Genomic DNA, 18,789 nt, shown 5'->3' with positions numbered 1-18,789 from the left:
AGCACAGCACCTGGTAAAACTTAGGAACCCAGTTGGTAAGTGATCATTCATTTTCACCACATCTCCTTAATTTGATAAAGACTGAAATTTCTGATGTTGCAACTTATCATTACAATTATAATTATAATCCATAGGTGCCTACGAAGGGGTATCTGGGTGGCTCCGTCCGTTGAGTGTCTGACGTCACCTCAGGTCATGATCTTGCGGTTCATGAGTTCAAGCCCCATATCGGGCTCGTTACTGTCAGCCTGTCAGTGTAGAGCCCGCTTTGGATCCTCTGTCCCCCCGTCTCTGCCCCTCCCCCACTCGCACTCTCCCAAAATAAATAATTTTTTTTTTTAAAAAAAGCCTAGGAAGAGAGAACCTTGGTCCTGACTGATAAAACCCCTCCTGGTGGGGCACGAGGGGGCTGTCCTCCCCTCCCCTCCCAGCTCCCAGAGTGGGCAGCAGGGCTCTGAGGCAGTTGCAATGAGGGATTTGTACACTGGCCACCATATTTAGTTTTAGCATGGCTAGTCCATGTACTCAACCACTGTATTATGTGAAGCAAAAACAAGGCTCTTGGATCATACAAGATGTTGTGCTGTGAAGCGTTAGAGGCAGATATGGTTTTCACATATAATATTGGGATTTCTGTTGGAGTTTGGCTTCTGAGTACAGAAGGACAAAATGTAGGCATTTGACACTGTCTCAGAAAATTCCAGGACGCAAAATTATAAAATCCACAGGTGCCCACATACCATAAACTTAGCCTTGAAGCTTGTCCCAGACTGTGAGCCCTGGAAATCAGAGATCAATTCTTACTCCTCTTTATAGCCCCCGTGTTATTTGCATGTCATAGTGCTTGATGGAACCTTTCAGGGAGAAGTCACCATGCATTTTCTTGGAAGTAGGTTCTCTGCCTGATGCTGGCAGGAGAGCAATATGGCCTTGTCCCTGTGCATGAGGAGCCGACCCTCAATAGTAAGATAGACTGGCGGCCCCTCTAATATGCCACCACACTGGCGGAGAGGTGTTAATGATACGTTGTGGAGATACAAAACAGAGTGGTTAATTCTCACCTCGATTTTGAAATCGATGAAACCTTCCCAGAGGAGGTGTCATTGGAGCAGGGCCTTAAACGAGTCAGAGCTTGCCAAGAAGGAAGTGAGGGAACAGCATTCCAGAACCAGGAATGGCATGAACAAAGTCTTGGATACAGGATGACTTTTTTTTTTTTAATTTTTTTTTCAACTTTTATTTATTTTTGGGACAGAGAGAGACAGAGCATGAACGGGGGAGGGGCAGAGAGAGAGGGAGACACAGAATCGGAAACAGGCTCCAGGCTCTGAGCCATCAGCCCAGAGCCTGACGCGGGGCTCGAACTCACGGACTGCGAGATCGTGACCTGGCTGAAGTCGGACGCTTAACCGACTGCGCCACCCAGGCGCCCCAAGGATGACTTTTTAAATCAAATTCAGGCAACTGAGAAGCCACTGGTATGAGTGAAAGATATTTGGGCCGAGGTCGGAAAAGGATGCTAAAGTGTAATAAAAGAATCTGGAAATGTGGATGGGGGGCCATGTCGTAGGATCATGCCAGAGATGGAGTACATAAATGGATGTCATGCTGATGAAGCCAGGCTTCGTCCTCTGGGCAGCAGGCTAGTGACATGATCAGGTTTGCATTTTGATCAGGGCACCCTGGCCAGTAGGACAGACCTAGACAAGAAGGGAGAGAGACTGGCCAGTTTCACCCAAGAAGCCATGAAACGGAAAATAGTAATAAAATAACTCACTTTTTTTTTTAATCTCTGCTCAGAGAAACAGCCAGATGACAGGCATCACCAACTTCTCAAAACAAAGCCACTGCCTTCCATCAAGTCCCTGGGTCCTCCTCCCCCAAAGCCTCCGAAGCCCCCAGCCATGAACCTCCAGGCCTTCCAGAGGCAGGCAGCTGTAATTGCTAAGACCCACATGGAAGGTAAGAAAACGCACAGGTCCCCTGCAGGCAGCCAGCCAGGGGCCAGCGGGAGTCATGGTTCCAATGCCCGCATCCCTCCCCACCCCCAGCCCCCCACCGGCCTCCATTGCCTCCCTCTTCCTGTCAGCTCCCAGGTGATAATGGCGAACTGCTTTTCCATGGGGCCGGACGTCCATCACTGCTTATTTTCACGTGGAGGCCGTGGCAGCTTGCCCGTGAAATACGACAGATCTGCAGGAATTGGCCCCTTATCGCTCCTGGGCCAGCCCGCTTCCCCTGAGAGCATTGCATTTGATCACCGGGAAGCTGTCCAAGAGGAAGAAAACGAAAAGTAGTCAAGCAGGGAGCGGGGAGCTTTTGTGATTCCTACAAAGCCTGTGTTGTCAACACAATCAGGGCGGTAGGAGGGAGGAGGGAATGAAAAGGGAAGAACATCAGCGTGAACTTGACGGGTGATCCTAATGTGGGTCTCTCAGGCCTGTGTGATCGGCCTTCTGTAACAAGTCCAAGGGCCCCACCCCTGCCCCCCACCGCTGGCCCTTTGCGGGAACTGAGGAGTCCTCGGAAGCCATTTTTCTGTACTGTTCTGAGTCTTCCTCCTCTGCCTAGAGGAATACCTTCTCATCCCCTCGCGGCCACCCCGTGGTCTGACCCTGTTGACACTTTAAAGGCCTTTGTTTATGTTTGCTCTAATGAAACACGAGATGAACGCCCTCTTTGGGGTGACACCTCGTGCTGTGCTAACTTTGGTTTTACCGCGGCCGCGAGTGCCAGCAGACCTTGCGCCTTGTTCACACGACGGCTCGGAACACCCTCGGTTAAATTTCTTGAACGCATTGGTTCTCAAACTTCAGCCTCTGCCAGAATCAGCTAGGGGACTTGTCAAAACACCGATCACAGGGCCCCACTCCCAGAGCGTCTGATTTATTTGGTGTGCATTGGGTACCCAAGAATTGGCCTTTGTGACGAGGTCCCCAGGAGATGCTGATGCTTCGGGTCCAGTGACCACATTTTGAGAATCCCTGCTGCAATCCTCTTCCGTCTGATCCTGAGAGGAAACTCTCTATGAGGATGTAGAGCCCTGGTGCGTGGACCTGATCTCAGCTGGTCGGCCCGAGACACCCCCACCCCCTCCCCGCCCCACCCAGTGCGGACCCCAGCCCCCCAGCCCCCGGTCCCATTTCTGCTCCACCAAGATGAAAGAAAGCATCACATACCAGGAGGAACGTGCACTGGCAAGCACAGGTGCACATTGGTGGGAAAGGAACTGCTCCCCCAAAGAAGATGGTTCATAGAACAGCTACAGGAGATGATAAAAAAAAAATGGCAGTTCTCCTTAAAGAAGTGAGGGGTAAACAGTAGCTCTGGTGAGTCGAAGAAGTGACTGTGTTCACAAACCGAGGAAGGGTGATCCGCTTTTGCGACCCTAGAGTTCGGGCGCCCGGGGCAGCGAGCACTTTGACCATCAAGGGCCAAGTGGAGGTAAAGCAGCTGACAGAAAGCCTACCCAGCGGCTTAAACCAGCTTGGTGCAGCAGCTCCTGCCCAGGGTCTACCACCCACTACTGGAGAGGAGGAGGAGGAGGAAGAGGAGGAGGAGGAAGCTGCAGGTGGCGTGGAGCGTTTTGATGAAACTTCCAAGAAGGAAGCAAACTGAATGGAGTCAACTTCTGAAGGAGATAGGGCTTGAAGAAGTTACCAGGAGCTGCTCTTTTTTAGATTACGAGTGCTTTTTAAAATTTTGTTCATGGGGGCGCCTGGGTGGCTCAGTCGGTTAAGCGTCCGACTTGGGCTCAGGTCACGATCTCACGGGTCCGTGAGTTCGAGCCCCATGTCGGGCTCTGTGCTGACAGCTCAGAGCCTGGAGCCTGCTTCGGACTCTGTGTCTCCCTCTCTCTCTGCCCCTCCCCCACTTTCTCTTTCTGTCTCTCAAAAAAAAAAATGAATAAACATTAAAAAAAAAATTAACATTCTGTTCATGGATCTGATAAAATCTAGATCTCTAATGTTTTTAAGCCCCAGCCCCTTGGACAGTGCAACTCTGTTCAGTATTTGCTTAGACACAATATATTCTTGGCAACTAATGAAGCTGAAGAAGCCTGGGAATGAAGTTTGAAACAAAGTTAATAAAGACCTTTCCCTAGTGGAAAAAAAAAAAAAAAAAGAAGAAGAAGAAGAAAGAAACAGAGCTTTGATAAGTAGACGTTAATAACAGTTTGGCCACCTCCATAACAGAGAAAGCTAAGTATGATTTTTTAAAGCACAGAATCATTCAGACCTCAAACACGCCCAAAGCGAAGAAGTCTGTCAGAGAACACAGAACAAAGCACCAAGTGTTTTGTAATAAAATGGGCTTTGTGAACCCCAGCTCCCCCAGTCGCTAGCTATTTAGGCCTGGGCATGTTACTCACTGAGCCTCATTGTCCTTATCTGTAAAATGGGGATGACAGTAACACTCCTCGCCCGATGTCTGTGGGGCTAAGTGAGATGAGTCATGGGAAGAGTGGAAACAATGTTTGGCACACCAGTATGTGCTCAATAAATGCAATGTTATCATTGTTTCAAGTTTGTGTTGAGCAGCTACACTCTCGTTGCCCTGGGCCCTGTGATAGACGCAAGAGATGGAGAACCCCACACACAAGTTCTGGTACTCCAGAAGGTCAAAGTCTAATACAGAAGACCAAGAGTAGACTCCTAAAGAAGCACCATAGGTGTGCCCGGGGGGCTCAGTTAAGCATCCACCTTCAGCTCAGGTCATGATCTCGTGGTTCCTGAGTTCCAGCCCCTTGTCAGGCTCTCTGTGCTGACAGCTTGGAGCCTGGAGCCTGCTTTGGATTCTGTGTCTCCCTTCCTTTCTGCCCCTCCCCTACTCACATCTCTGTCTCTCTGTCTCTCTCTGTCTCTCTCTCTCTCTCTCTCTCTCTCTCTCTCTCTCTCTCTCACACACACACACACACACACACACACACACACACAGTACCATGAAGTGTAGGTGGATGCTGGACTGCAGGACCCAGGGTCCCCTGGGTGCTGGGGAGGGGGGAGGCGGTTTGGGGCACCCGTGAGTTGCGGCTCCTCACTTTGTCTCTGGGGTGAGGGCCTGGCACAAAGTTCGCTTTAATCAGGCTGCCACCTATGCGCCTTCTCACTCTACGCCTTGCTCTTACAGCAGCTGTGGAAGAGGGCCGCCTGCCTCCAGAGAGGTGAGTACCTGCTTCTTAATTGGGCAGGAGCACAGCGCAGGTCGCCATTGACAAGGCTGCTTAACCTGCCTGAGAGCAGGCAGTAGGTCCACGCCAGGTGTCTCTGTTTCTCCGAAGGGTTGCAGGAAGAACAGATTTACAAGCAACAAGCTGCAACTTTTGTTTTAGAGGCGAGATTAAATAAACTGCCTTTAACTGCTGTGCTGACAAGAAGTTGCAAAGATGGTCCTCTGAGGGACTTTTATTTATTAGACAGTTGGGTTCAGTAAATTGAAACATCAGCTTCCATAGTAATAAATTGAATTAGAGGCTACAGAATGCTGTGGGCAGCTGGCGTGATGTTAGGAATCGGTAATGGGACAGAGGACCTTCTGTTTTTGTTGTACTTGTTCTGAGAACTTTGCCGTGGAAGTGTCAGTTCATTCATTCACTCGACCAAATACTATCTGTGCAGCCCTTTGAGGTGTCGTGCGCTGAGCTGGCTACTTTGTGCGGATTTTCTCGCTTCCTTTTCTCAAGGCTGCAGAATGGCTGCTGCTGTCCTCATTGTCTAGCCGAAGACACTTGGGCTCAGAAAGTTTGGCCGTTTGCAGAACCATGATTCCAACCCGTAGATGCCCAAACTATTATTTCTATCGAATACAATGGAAATAGAAGAGGGTGTAAGTCTGAGGTGTGCAAGATGGTAGCATGACACATCTGTAAATTGCAGTATGACTGCTTCAGTAGTTAGCTGGTGCCTTTTTCACCTCGCGTAATTCTCGTTTCTCTTTTGTGTTGAAAACAGTTACGATCTCATCTCTTGGCAACTTTAAAATTTACAATAAAACACTCTTTGCTGTAGTCACTATTTGCACATTAGATCTCTGGAACTTATCTACTAGTTATAAGTTTGTACCTTAAATAGCATCTCCCCACCTCACCCACCCCTCAGCCTCTGGTAACCACTCTTTACTCTCTGTTTTTACAAGTTTCGTTTTGTTTTTTTGTTTTTTTAGATTTCCCATCTAAGTGATACCATACAATAATTGTTTTTTCTCTGTCTGATTTATCTCACTTTTCCTAATGCCATCAAGGTCCGTCCATGTTGTCACTGATGGCAGGATTGTCTCCTTTCTTGTGGCTGAATAACATCCTGCCGTACATAGAGGGCACATCTTTATCCATTCATCTTTTGATGGACGCTTAGGTTGTTTCCACATCTTGCCTATTGCGATATTAACAGGAGTGTAGAGGCATCTCTTGAAGATGCTAATGTCATTTCCTTCAGATACATACCCAGGAGTGGGAGTGCTGGATCATATGACAGGTCAATTCTTTTTTAAATTTTTTTTTCAACGTTTTTATTTATTTTTGGGACAGAGAGAGACAGAGCATGAACGGGGGAGGGGCAGAGAGAGAGGGAGACACAGAATCGGAAACAGGCTCCAGGCTCCGAGGCGTCAGCCCAGAGCCTGATGCGGGGCTCGAACTCATGGACCGCGAGATTGTGGACAGGTCAATTCTTAATTGAACCCCTATATTCTTTTCCATAATGGCTGTACGAACAGGTGTGCCCAAACTCTTTTGATTGTGTCAACCTCACCTCCCTCACAAATAGGTTCCTTTTCTCAAGAAGGTCAGCCTTGGAAGAAGCAGCGAACTTAAAAACCAATCCCCACATTATTTACCAAACGTTTATAAGACTAGAATGTGTTAATTTTCCTAATAGAGGAATGTACAGGATTTAGAGGTTGCACAAATACGGGAGTGCTCACTTGTCCTTGGGAGGGGTCAGTGAAGCCTTTATAGAAAACGTATCAGTGATCTACTGCTACAGTCATACTCCATAATACACAACAAAGTATCAACAGCATACAGCAAAAGTGTGGGTGGTGCTGATCTGGGCTGGGCTCAGCTGGTGGTGTTAGTATGTTGCAGATTCCCTAGGCAGTTTCCCTGATAGTGACTGGGGTTGCTACCCTTGTCTGGGGGTCAGCCTGCAGTTGGCGGATGTAGGATTGCCTTGGCTGGCATGAGTGGGCCAACCTGACTTCACACCGTCTGCCTCACCCTCCAGCAAACTGGCTGAGGAACAACCTACAGTCACAGCAGACCAGCAAGACCATCCCAGTTGCACACACACTTTTCAGACTCTGCTGTATCACATTTGCTCACATCCTATTGGTCAAAGCAAGTCATGTGGCCCAGCTTCAGCGTGGGAGGACACCACAACTTTACCTAAAAAAAAAAAAAAAAAGGGGCAGGGATCCAAGAAGGAGTGAAGAATAGGGGTGTACATCCAATCAGCCTGTCACTGAAGAGGAAACATTCACCGGGAGTACTGAGGATAGACATTGGCTGGATGATGTGGGGAAGGGCACTATAGGCAGAGGCAGGAGCTATGAGGAAACGGGTATTATCTGTGAAAACTAGAAATAGGTTAGTAGAATTGGTGTGGGATGGGTAGTTTGGAATGAAAAGAAATGGTATTGTGGAGGTAAACAAGAGCCAAATCTTGGTAAGATGAGACCGTCTTGTTCCCCAAGGAATTGACCATCTGGTGTTGGGCATATGGTCCACCTGCTCCAGGAACTCGTAGTTTAGCTGCCCAGTTGAAAGAGTTAAATGACAGCACAGGGAAGGTGAGTGGAGCCACATTCTATGTGCGTTTTTGTGAAAGAGAAAAAGCAATTTAGACAGCTGAGGCAATGAGTTGTACTGTTTACTCAATGAACATGGGCCCCAGGGTGACATGTGAGGGGACAATATAACTTTGCTGTGCACTGAGTCGATCTTGGTTCCCTCGTGATCACCTTCTCTGAGCATCTCAATGTGATGATACGTGTGCTGTGATTGAGGTATGTAACCAGATACGCATTCTTCCTAAGGTCTGCCTCTGACCTCAGCTGAGTTCTTCTCTGGCACTTTCATCAAAGGCAGCGGTCTGTTTCAATATGGAGGCCAAACTTGCTTACTGGCCACATATTGGGAAACAGTGGGGAGTCTCTAATGTGACACCTCCTTCCTGAGGGACTCGGAAGGGCAGTTGGACCGTTGGGTCCTTTCACACTGACTTTAGAACCCGACCATCATCAGAAATGAGGTTCACTGTACCGCAGTTACAGTAGGGGCCATGGTGATATACAAGTACAAAGCAAAAGGGGCAACGAGGAACCAGCATACTTAGGGGCGGCTTCATGGAGGATGAAAGCTCTTGAGATGACTACTGCGTAATGGGTCAGGATTAAACAGGTATGCTTATTCCCTCTTGTGAGACTGTACAGTGGGTGAGGGCAGGGTACTGTTCCCAGAAATCACCACGTTCCTGACTGGATGGATGGATGGACCCAGGGATGCTCAGGAAAGAGACAGAATGTGACTGAAAACAAGGCAGTAGTACAAAAGTGGGGGATAAACAGAGTATTCTGATGTGCAAGAGTCAGAGCTGAGATTGGATTCTAAAGTTAATTAGGTGCCGGGTTGAGAAGTTGGGACTTTAGCTGGTCAGTGATGTGTTAGTTTACTTAAAAAAAATTTTGGGGGCGCCTGGGTGGCGCAGTCGGTTAAGCGTCCGACTTCAGCCAGGTCACGATCTCGCGGTCCGTGAGTTCGAGCCCCGCGTCAGGCTCTGGGCTGATGGCTCAGAGCCTGGAGCCTGTTTCCGATTCTGTGTCTCCCTCTCTCTCTGCCCCTCCCCCGTTCATGCTCTGTCTCTCTCTGTCCCAAAAATAAATAAACATTGAAAAAAAAATTAAAAAAAAAATTTTTAATGTTTATTTTTGAGAGAGAGACAGAGTGCAAGCAGGGGAGGGGCAGAGAGAGAGGGAGACACAGAATCGGAAGCGGGCTCCAGGCTCTGAGCTGTCAGCGCAGTGCCCGACACGGGGCTCGAACAGTGAACCGTGAGATCATGACCTGAGCCAAAGCCAGACGCTTAGCCTACTGAGCCACATAGGCGCCCCAGTGATGTGTTAGCTCAAACACGTAAATGCAATGATGCTGAACAGCGTTAGATACAACTTCCATGGAAACTGGCACTTGTTTGGAAAGAACGTCTTCCACGTTCATGGTATTGATCTTGAGTACAAATAATAGATTCGAAGCAATACATTGGGTCTCATTACTGGGAGTGGACCTGGCAATTGTTGGATGTAGCAGGCCACGTAGCGTAATATTAACAAGTTTGGGGGTTTTAGTCCGAGGCCTACCACTTAACACCTGCATAACCTTGGACAAATGCCTTGACCTCTGCAGACCTTAGTTTCTACTCACGTAAAGTGGGAGGCTGATAGGATCTAACTCATACAGGTATGGCAAATGTTAAATAATGATTGTAGGGTGTTGAGTGCAATGCCAAGCATCTAGAGAGTGTTGAATAAAGCTTGCTTGGCTATTGTTGAACCCCCCTCCAAAGGCAAGAATCCATGCTCAGAAACTTAGTCTCTTAAAAAATCCTTTGATGGTGAGCTCATTACCAGAAGAGTCCCATATTTTTCTTGTTGAGGCACATTTTATTCATTCATCCTATGTTTATTGATTTATATGCCAAGCCCTCTTACATACATTGAGAATATGGAATTGTATAGACAAAGGTTTCCTACATGCAGGTACATATACATACACACATGTGACACATTTGTCTTCTGTATTCAAAAGTCTGAGTTGGGCTGGGGCCACAAATGACCTCCCTACCCCTAGCCATCTGTCCAAGATCTACTCATTGGTACTGTAAACAGGGTCTCGACCCCTTCCTTACGTGACTGCTCTTAAGACCTCTAAGGGATACATTGTTTTAAATAAAACTTTCATCGTTTTCAACCATTACTCACAAAACAGGAGTCCGTAGCTGTACTTTTATGGATATATGTTTTAATCATCTTGTTAGAAACTCAGCGCATTTACAGTAGCCACTGATTTTTGAACCTCTTTATGTTGTGTGTTAAGATGAGAAGCAGCATTGTGTAATGCAACGTGGTCAAGTCTGGAGTCACATTCCCATAGAGTCAAGTGCTTCCTCTCCACCTGTGAGAGCTCAGAGCTTTGCTATATGTGTCTGTAAGGTGGACACAATAATACTTCTTCACTATCACGGAGACTAAATGAAATAACACGTATGAAGCGTGGAGTACACAGAGGATGCTTAGTGAGTCTTGCTTTTTCAACCTTGGCCTTTCCATTCCTTGTTATCTCTGGAGTAACTATCTCATTAGTTCCCAACAGTGGAATGACTCGTTGGAGGTTGTTCTTTGTCATCACTCTTTCAGGAGAGCCAAGCTGGCTGGCATCCCTCTTGACTAAGCAGCCCCTATTTGTGTGAGCAAAGCAGGTTAGTCCCAGGGCAGCAATTAGCACTGGGTCTCTGTCAGTACTTAGCAGAGTTGGCTAATATTTTATTCATTAGCTATAAATATGGCTTTGCTCCCATTAAGAAGTGTCGGGGGTAGTCCTGACTCAGGAAATCTCTGACTCAAACACTAAAAAAGAGAGAGCCTGCTTATTTCAGGAGAGAAGATTCATACAGTATGGTGTTTTCGCAGGTGAGGGTCTGTGGGTGGGTCCCAGGAGTCCACCATTTTCTCTCCTGAACTTTTTGATTTTGTGTCTTCATCTTAAGGATAGTCTTTAAAAGATAACATAAGCTTGTTTTGAATATTCCTGATGATCTCTTTCATCCTAATATTTTGGAACATGCTTTTGTATTTGCGTTCTGGTATTTCTACCCCATGTAGACTGAGAAACACAGATGTCTTATAGGGCTGAGCGGATTATGTCGCTACATCTAGGACATGCGTTACATGACGGGGAGGGATAGATCCTGTGGAAATGGGAACAAATGCCTTACCTAAGGCGTTCACGTAAAATACTGATAATCACAGAACAAGCCCACGGTGGTCAAGCAAAATGCGTCTGTGGTGTTTATTTGAATAGTGGTAAGTGCCATAAAGCAAATTAACGAGAGCATTCGAATAGTAACTAGGATATAGGAAGTGTAGGATGATGAGGAGAGGCCAGACGTGGTGACATTCAGGATGAGACCTGCATGATGAGGGACGCAGTCATGAAAGGTCTAGGAGATGGACGTGCCAGGAGAGGGAATGGGGTCTCAAGGGAGAACTCCATCTGCACATTGAGAGAACCAGCAAGGAGGGAGCACAGTGGGCTGGTGCAGTGATGGTCTTGAGAGGCCTGGAGTGAATTTGGATTTTGCTCTAAATATGCTGGAAAGCCACGGGAGTTTTATGCCAGGGAGTGACATGGGCTGACATTTATTTTGTAAAGATCCCTTGGGATGCTGTATACATAATAAACTTAGTATGGAGACCGGTAGAAACAGAAAGACAGCTTCAGAAGCCGTCGCAACAACAAAAGAGTGACGATAACAACAAATGCAAGCAATCAGCGTTCATATTTTACGTGTTCTAAGTTCTTCACACGTATGGTTCCGTTTATGACAGCCTGAAGAGGTAGATGATATCCAGTTTTATAGATGAGGAAACTGAGAAGGAGATTAAATCGCTTGATACGGACAAGGTGGTAGAAATGGAGATTTAACAAAATGAAGGGACTCCGGATGTGGAGGAAATGCAGTGACTGCAGGATCAGCTGTAGAGAAGGAGATAGGAGGGCAAAAGAGGGATGTGAGAGAGTTTCTAGGTGCTTTGCTGTTTCCATCATTGTTGGCATTAACACGTGTGGAGTGCTTGGCACATCCTCAGTGTTCAGTACAAGACTGGCCCTTCCTGAAAGCTATTTGGGATTGTTTTCTTACTTAAACAAAACAACATGTCCTTGTGCCTTTGTGCACGTAAGACCAGAACTTCTTAGGACTAGTTTTTTATGTTGTTTGCAACTACAGTGCTCTTTCTCGAATGGCTGCATTTCGGGTAGTCCAGACTGGTATAGACCTGCTCTGATTGACCAACAGCAAAACGGGCTCCTCCTGATGGTATCTGGGAGGTGAAGGTGGGCCCTGACATCCCAGTGTGCTTAATTCAATCACCATGGGGCAAGAATGAGGAGAGGGAATTTGTTGAAGCCTGTGCCTTATGAAGTCATAGACCTAGAATGTTCAGGTGGCTTCATCTCAAGCCACTTCGGGAACTTCTTATCCCTTTTTAATTGGATTTCAGGGACACAGCAAGGCCACTGTTTTGGCCTGTCTTTCCAAGGGCATTGGTGACAAGAACACGTGTTTGGGGGTTTTCTCTATCATAGTTTCAAGTGTTCCTCCTTTAAAGAGAAGTTCACCTGTAGGTTCTGTTTATTGAGCACTTGTCACGGACGGAGGTTTGTGCCCTGTACTTAATGTCTACTCTCTCATTTTAAAGCTTCCAACCATAACTACCCCGTGAAATTGGTGGTTAGTGGACTCCCTGACCATAGAATCAGGTTAAGGATTTCGATATGATACAGCTGGATTATCAGTACCAGGATTTGACCTTGTCTGCATGTTTCGGAGTACCACCTATGAACCAGCCCTCCAGGCTGCCTTACAGAGGATTCACACTAGACCTTCACCTATGACCAAAGAGGGAAACTTTTAAGACTCGTGGTCTGCTCTACACATTAAGCCTTGACATTGTCCACACAGGTGTTCTCGAATACCTTTCCTGCCTTAAGATTTCTTTTTCTGTCTGTAGAAAGATCCATGTGAGGGAGGCTGGCCAGGATAGAGCTAAAGTATCGAAGTGTTAACAAGTCTCATCTCTCTTGAGTGGCATTCGAGTGATAAGCTGGAAAAATTCATGATTTAGGAAGAAATTAGACACTAAAGTTGCAGACTTAGAGCCTATTTTTGTACATAGGTTTATTCGAAAAGGTTGAATGGAAACGAATCTTGGACTATGGCCACGTGCTGGGCATTCCTTAGCCCTTTGTATCTTTTAGACTCATTTTAGTCCCATGATCATCTTAGGAGGGCAAAATTCATATTCTCATTTTGTAGATGAGAAACCAAGGGCTCAGAGACATTTCATGACTTGCTCTAAAGTGTAAGATAATACAGGGGCACCTGGGTGGCTTAGTCGGTTAAGCAGCCGACTTCAGCTTGTGAGTTCGAGCCCCGCATTGGGCTCTGTGCTGACAGCTCGGAGCCTGGAGCCTGCTTTGGATTCTGTGACTCCGTCTCTGTCTTCCCCTACCCAGCTTGTGCTCGCTCTGTCTCTCTCTCTCCCTTTCAAAAATAAATGAACATTAAAAAAAAAAAACTTTAAGTATAAGATAATACAGAGCTTATCTGGGATGCAAACTGAGGACTGGATATTTATAAGGATTTTCAACTACACCACCCTGTCTCAGAATTTTTGTAACATGAGAGATTTTTGGAGATATCTGTTAGATTCTAAATTCCACGATTGTCTCTCTTTCTCGCTTTTGTTTCCTCAGGAAGTAGACATGCAAGTAATAATTATTTAATAACTGAGTAAGTGATGGGCTAATTGAATGACAGGTTGATAAGGAGAAGGATAGATAAACTTTCACCGTCCATGAACTTTTATATAAACAAAGCGTTCTCAGGTTCTGTCATCTGTATATTTTGCATTGATCTGCATGTCCAATATCATGTCCTGCTAATATTAAAGCTGAATAATTTAAGACAATCTGAGCTCTTTGTTTGCCCTTGTGTATCATGGGCGGGCTCCTGCCATGTGAAGATATGGACTCACATGTAATAATCTCTGTCCTCTGCTCCTTCTAACTCTAGCCATCAGCTTCAAGTGACACTACCAAGAAGCTTGTCGTTATTTTTAGCCCTTCCGGAAGGCAGTCCTTTCTTCTTTACCTTCTGTGGGCCTGTTACACTTTGCATTCCATAGTTATTTAACCAAACTAATCACTGAGCACTTTCCCTCCAGTTGACATTTTGGATGAAATTCAAACTCCTTACCAAGGCCAAGAAAGTCCTACGTGTTCTAGCTGCTCTGTACTCTGGAGACTCCCCTCCTAACTCCCTCTCTCCCTTGTTCACTGTCTTCAGCCCACTGACTGGCCTTCTGGCCTCTCCCCAAACACAGCAAGCATGTTCTCACTGAGCACTCATGTTTGCTTCTTCCTGCGTTAAGGAGTGATCTCCAAGATCTTTAGATGGCTCCTTTTCATCGTCCAGGATTCTTTCTGTCCATCAGTCAGTCAGTGAACGTTTTTTGAGCCCCAAGTATGTGCCAGACATAGTTCTAGATGCTGATAATGTCACAGAAAACAAAACAAAGTCTCTGCTCTCAGACGTATACGTTTTACTTGGGAAGAAAGTCAGATAAGCAAATGATGACGAAATGTAAGACAAAATGATAAATACGCGCCCACTTCCCGGACCAGACCTTGTGTCTCCTCTCCCAATGTGCCATCTGTTCCATACAGAGGTCTGCTAAATTCTTCTGTTATTATTTATTAATGCCTCAAATAATAATTATTCTGGTTTGTTTTCTTTGTTATTCTAGACGATGAGAGTCTTGAGTTCAAGGACCTTGTCTGTCGTTGGCTTTTGTATTCTAGAACAGTGCTTGGCACAGAGGGGGAGCTAAGTGAACATATTCTTGATGTGATATCATCTGTCTGTCTTTGTAGGAGTTTTCAGTATTTCCGTGAGCATCGGAGGAGGATCCAGATCATTGGGAGCCTATAACGTGCCAGGCATTGTGGGGCACCCGGGCGGCTCATTCGGTTACGTTGGCCAACTCTTGATGTAGGCTCAGGTCATGAAGTCATGGTCGTGAGATCGTGCCCCATATTCGGCTCCGTTTCACAGTCCTGGGATTGAGACCCGAGTCAGTCTCCATGGTGAGCATGGAGTCTGCTTGGGATTCTCTGTGTCCCTCTCTCTCTTCCCCTCCCCTGCTCATACTCTCTCTTTCTATAAACAAACATTTTTCCAAAAAAATGTGCCAGGCATTGTCTTTGTAACTAGGGACCCAGCAGTGAGTGATACATACAATCACAGAGCACAAGAGAAAAAAATTAAACTTACAAAAGTAATGAAATGACTTAAAGATTAGGACGACTACTGAGAATTGTATACACCCGAAGGTTGTATAGACAGAAATGGGGGGAAGAGGGTTATTTGGAAAAGGAAGGAGAAGGACTTTGTTGAAGGCAATGTGTAAGGGGAGACCTGACACTTGAGAAAGGAGCTGGCCATACAGAGGCATTCCAGGTGGCAGGAACGGCATTTGCAAAGCCCTTGAGTTGGGGGAGAGCCTGACGTCCTTGGACAACAAAAAGGAGGCCAGCGCGCTTAGAGTGTCATGGGAGAGCAGGAGAATGGTTGAACAGGAGGTTGGAGAAGTTGCTGGAAGTAAGATCATAAAGGGGAGGTGGCTGATGGTTTGTCGTTGTCGCTGTTTTTCATTAAGAGTCACAGGAAGCCTCAGAAGTCTTAAGCAGGTCTGTGACAAGGTTCCAATCCTCTTTTTAGAGGATTATACCGACCACTTTGTGGAGAATAGATGCAGAAGGAACAGAGACCATGACAATTCATATTTTAATCCTTTTTTTTTTAACATTTATTTATTTTTGAGACAGAGAGAGACAGAGCATGAACGGGGGAGGGTCAGAGAGAGAGGGAGACACAGAATCCGCAACAGGCTCCAGGCTCTGAGCTGTCAGCACAGAGCCCGACGCGGGGCTCGAACTCACAGACCGCGAGATCGTGACCTGAGCCGAAGTCGGACGCTCAACCGACTGAGCCACCCAGGCGCCCCGACAATTTATATTTTAAAGAATAAGTCAGAGTTTGTGAAGCGGCCATTGGGGGTAAGGATATGGCAAGCAGAAGGACCACATATGCAGAAACACTGAGGCAGGAAGTGTCCTTGTGTGTGCAGGAACCACAGGTAATCCGACATTTTAGAACGTATGGTGGCTGGGTGTGTGTGTGGCACAGTGCGGCACGCAATAGTTGGGCAGAAGTTCAATCGTAGAATGGACTTAGAGGGTGTTCATTTTGAGACTCATCATATATAGTCTACTTTTGTTGTTTTCCAGACTCTTGGGCGTTTTTCACCTTCCTGTCTAAATTATAAATTATTTGAAAGCAGGAAGAAGATCTGCTACTTCTCATCAGCCGCGTAATTGAAGTCTGTTTAAATTGAGTGCTTTTGCGGTACTTGAAAATCAGAAGATCCAGGGACTATGTTGTGAAGGGTCAAGAGCACAGACTTTGGGCCGGATAACCTCAGATTCCTATTTTGAGCCCCACGCGCAAGCTGTGTGATCTTGGAAGAGTAATTTAATATCTCTGGGCCTCCCATTTCCTCACATGGGAGACGGTGAAATCAATAAATCCTCCCTCTTAGGGTGGCTGCGAGGATTGAGATGAATATCTGTAAGTCTGCAGAGTGCCCGGCAATGCTGTAAACACTTGATAAATCACAGCTATTTGTTGTTTGTTGGTAGGAGGGGGCTCTGTAACAGGGTCTAGTGCCGCCGCCGGGCTGGAGTCGGGGAAACAGGGTTGCTACCGGAAGCCTGCCCCTAGCTCTGGGGATGACCCACTCTCGCTTTTTGTAAAACAGCTGGGGTTGGAAGTTCCGGCCACCTGAAAGGGACACCCTGAAATTTGAAATGCAGATACCTTAAAAGTTGCCCTTGCTGATGAAAATGAGGGCTTCAGGTCGTTTTGTTTCATGCTGCAGAAGTTGCCGCTGGTTACGGAAGAACCTGCTTTAGCGGTGGCATTGGAAGGCAACGTGCTTTCAGAAAGCCATGCCCAAGTTCACAATGGTTTCATCGACTGCACCGTCACCTCAAAGCATAGGTTAAGTAATGGAGTACTGTTCTTATTTTATGGGTGATAATGTCAGGCACGGAAAAGTACAGTGATACTCCAACACATTTTCCCCCCTAGAAATGACACGGAGAAGAATTAATCTGTGAAACTGTTGGATCGGCCTACAAAGTTTTGAAAAATATTCTCCAAAACCCACTCATAAGCTCCTTGACCTTCACCATCGTGCTATGCTTCATTATTCTCATTTTTCAATTTCTCTTTGATTCTAGAGTGACCTGTAGTCCAGAGGAAAAGAGCAATGAAGTAGGGACTATGCCTGGCTCCCGTGGCATATTGTATGAGGTTACATAGCACTTCAATAGCATTTACTTGGTCATTGTATCAGGGTTCTCCGAAGAAACAGGACCAGCGGGAGTTACAGAATATTTGTGTATTCTATATTAGAATTATGCACACTGGGGCACCTGGGTGGCTCAGTCAGTTAAGGTCTGACTCTTGATTTTGGCTTAGATCATGATCTCATGGTTCATGTGTTCAAACCCCACGTCAGGTTCTGCACTGACAGCACAGAACCTGCTTGGGGGCCTCTCTCTCCCTCTCTCTGCCCCTCTCCCTCTCGTGCTGTCTCTGCCTCTCTCAAATAAATAAACTTAAAAGAATGAGGCATATAATATGTGGTACATAGGTACATTATGTGCATAAATATCAATGTGCACATAATATTTAGTGATTGATAATGAGCAACTTGTCCGCATGCTGGTAATGGAAGCTGAGAAGTCCCGTGATGTGCCATCTGTGGGCTAGAGACCCAGGACTCCTAGCCAGTGTTGTGGTTGCGACTACAGTATTGTGGTTGAGAGCCAGGAGAGCTGGTAGTAAACATCCCAGTCCAAGGGCAGGAAAAGATGAAATGAGATGTCCCAGCTCCATCAACACAGCAGGAGAAAAAAAGGTGGTGAATTCCTCCTTGCTCCACCTTTTGTCCTATTCAGACCCTCAGTGCATTAAATGATGTCTCCTCACAGGAGGGAGGGTGATCTGTGGTACCGACTCCATGGATTCAAATGCTGATCTCATCCAGAAATAGCCTCACGGACGCTCCCAGAAAGAACGCTTCATTTGCCCAACTGGTGGCCAATCCAGTTAACGCAGAGAATTAACCATCAGTCGTCATAGTTTGGTGGCCCTTTATAGGAAGAATTGGGTTATACACCCATTGATGGAAAACACAGAAATATCTAGTGCCCAGCGCTGAGTGATGTTGGGGATGTTGTATTTGCTAGAGTTGTTGTTGAGATCAAAGGCGAATTAGTAAGGTTATGAAATGTGCTGGTAAGGTTGGGCTTACACACCTCCCCACGTGTGTGTGTGTGTGTGTGTGTGTGTGTGTGTGTGTGCATGTGTGTATGAACGTGTATATAGACACACATACCTATGCAGACATTTAAACCATATGTATCACATCTAGAGATACATATGCACAAACCTGTGTGTGTGGGTTCTGTTAAAATGGAAGAAGTGGAAGAACTAATGGTCGAGGTGGTAGAAGTTGAAGTGCGGGTGGCGGGAACGTGGGCTCGTGGAAGAAGTAGAAGGGGCAGGAAAAGTGGAGGTGGCGGTAGCAGGGGTAGCAAACCCTCTGTGCCGAGCGCCACCCCAGACAGCAGAATTGACATCCTCTCATTCTCCTGAAAAACAGGACTACAGGAAGAAGACACTCAGGCCCAAATACCCACTCAGGGTCACGGCCAGGGAAAGCTCGCGTTTCACCCCATATCTGTCTTTCCAAAGCCTGTGTCGTCTTCAAACCATGATGCTCAGCGGCTTGGTTGGTGGTTCCTCTTCAGCAGTGATAGCTAGAAGACAGAATTTTAATAGCTTGTAGAAGAAATCCTCCTTGAAAATGTATCGTGTATTT

The 18,789-nt window shown here is 46.4% G+C and overlaps 1 protein-coding gene across 6 annotated transcripts in view; it reads left to right on the top strand.

The window, feature by feature from the left end:
- FYB2 (FYN binding protein 2) overlaps nucleotides 1–18,789 on the top strand; it is a 129,893-nt gene that overhangs the window by 37,634 nt on the left and 73,470 nt on the right. For 5 of the 6 annotated variants that reach the window (XM_045035903.1, XM_045035899.1, XM_045035902.1 and 2 more), the window contains exons 3-4: nucleotides 1,801–1,962; nucleotides 5,131–5,164. In XM_045035903.1, the coding sequence (XP_044891838.1) occupies nucleotides 1,801–1,962; nucleotides 5,131–5,164 (196 nt within the window). The remainder of the gene's footprint in view (nucleotides 1–1,800; nucleotides 1,963–5,130; nucleotides 5,165–18,789) is intronic. The other variant, XM_045035900.1, reaches the window with a different exon arrangement.

Source organism: Felis catus, chromosome C1, assembly GCF_018350175.1.
Source record: "Felis catus isolate Fca126 chromosome C1, F.catus_Fca126_mat1.0, whole genome shotgun sequence".
Taxonomy (NCBI): domain Eukaryota; kingdom Metazoa; phylum Chordata; class Mammalia; order Carnivora; family Felidae; genus Felis; species Felis catus.
Note: the sequence above shows the minus strand (reverse complement) of the source record. Positions and strands in the feature narration are given on the sequence as shown.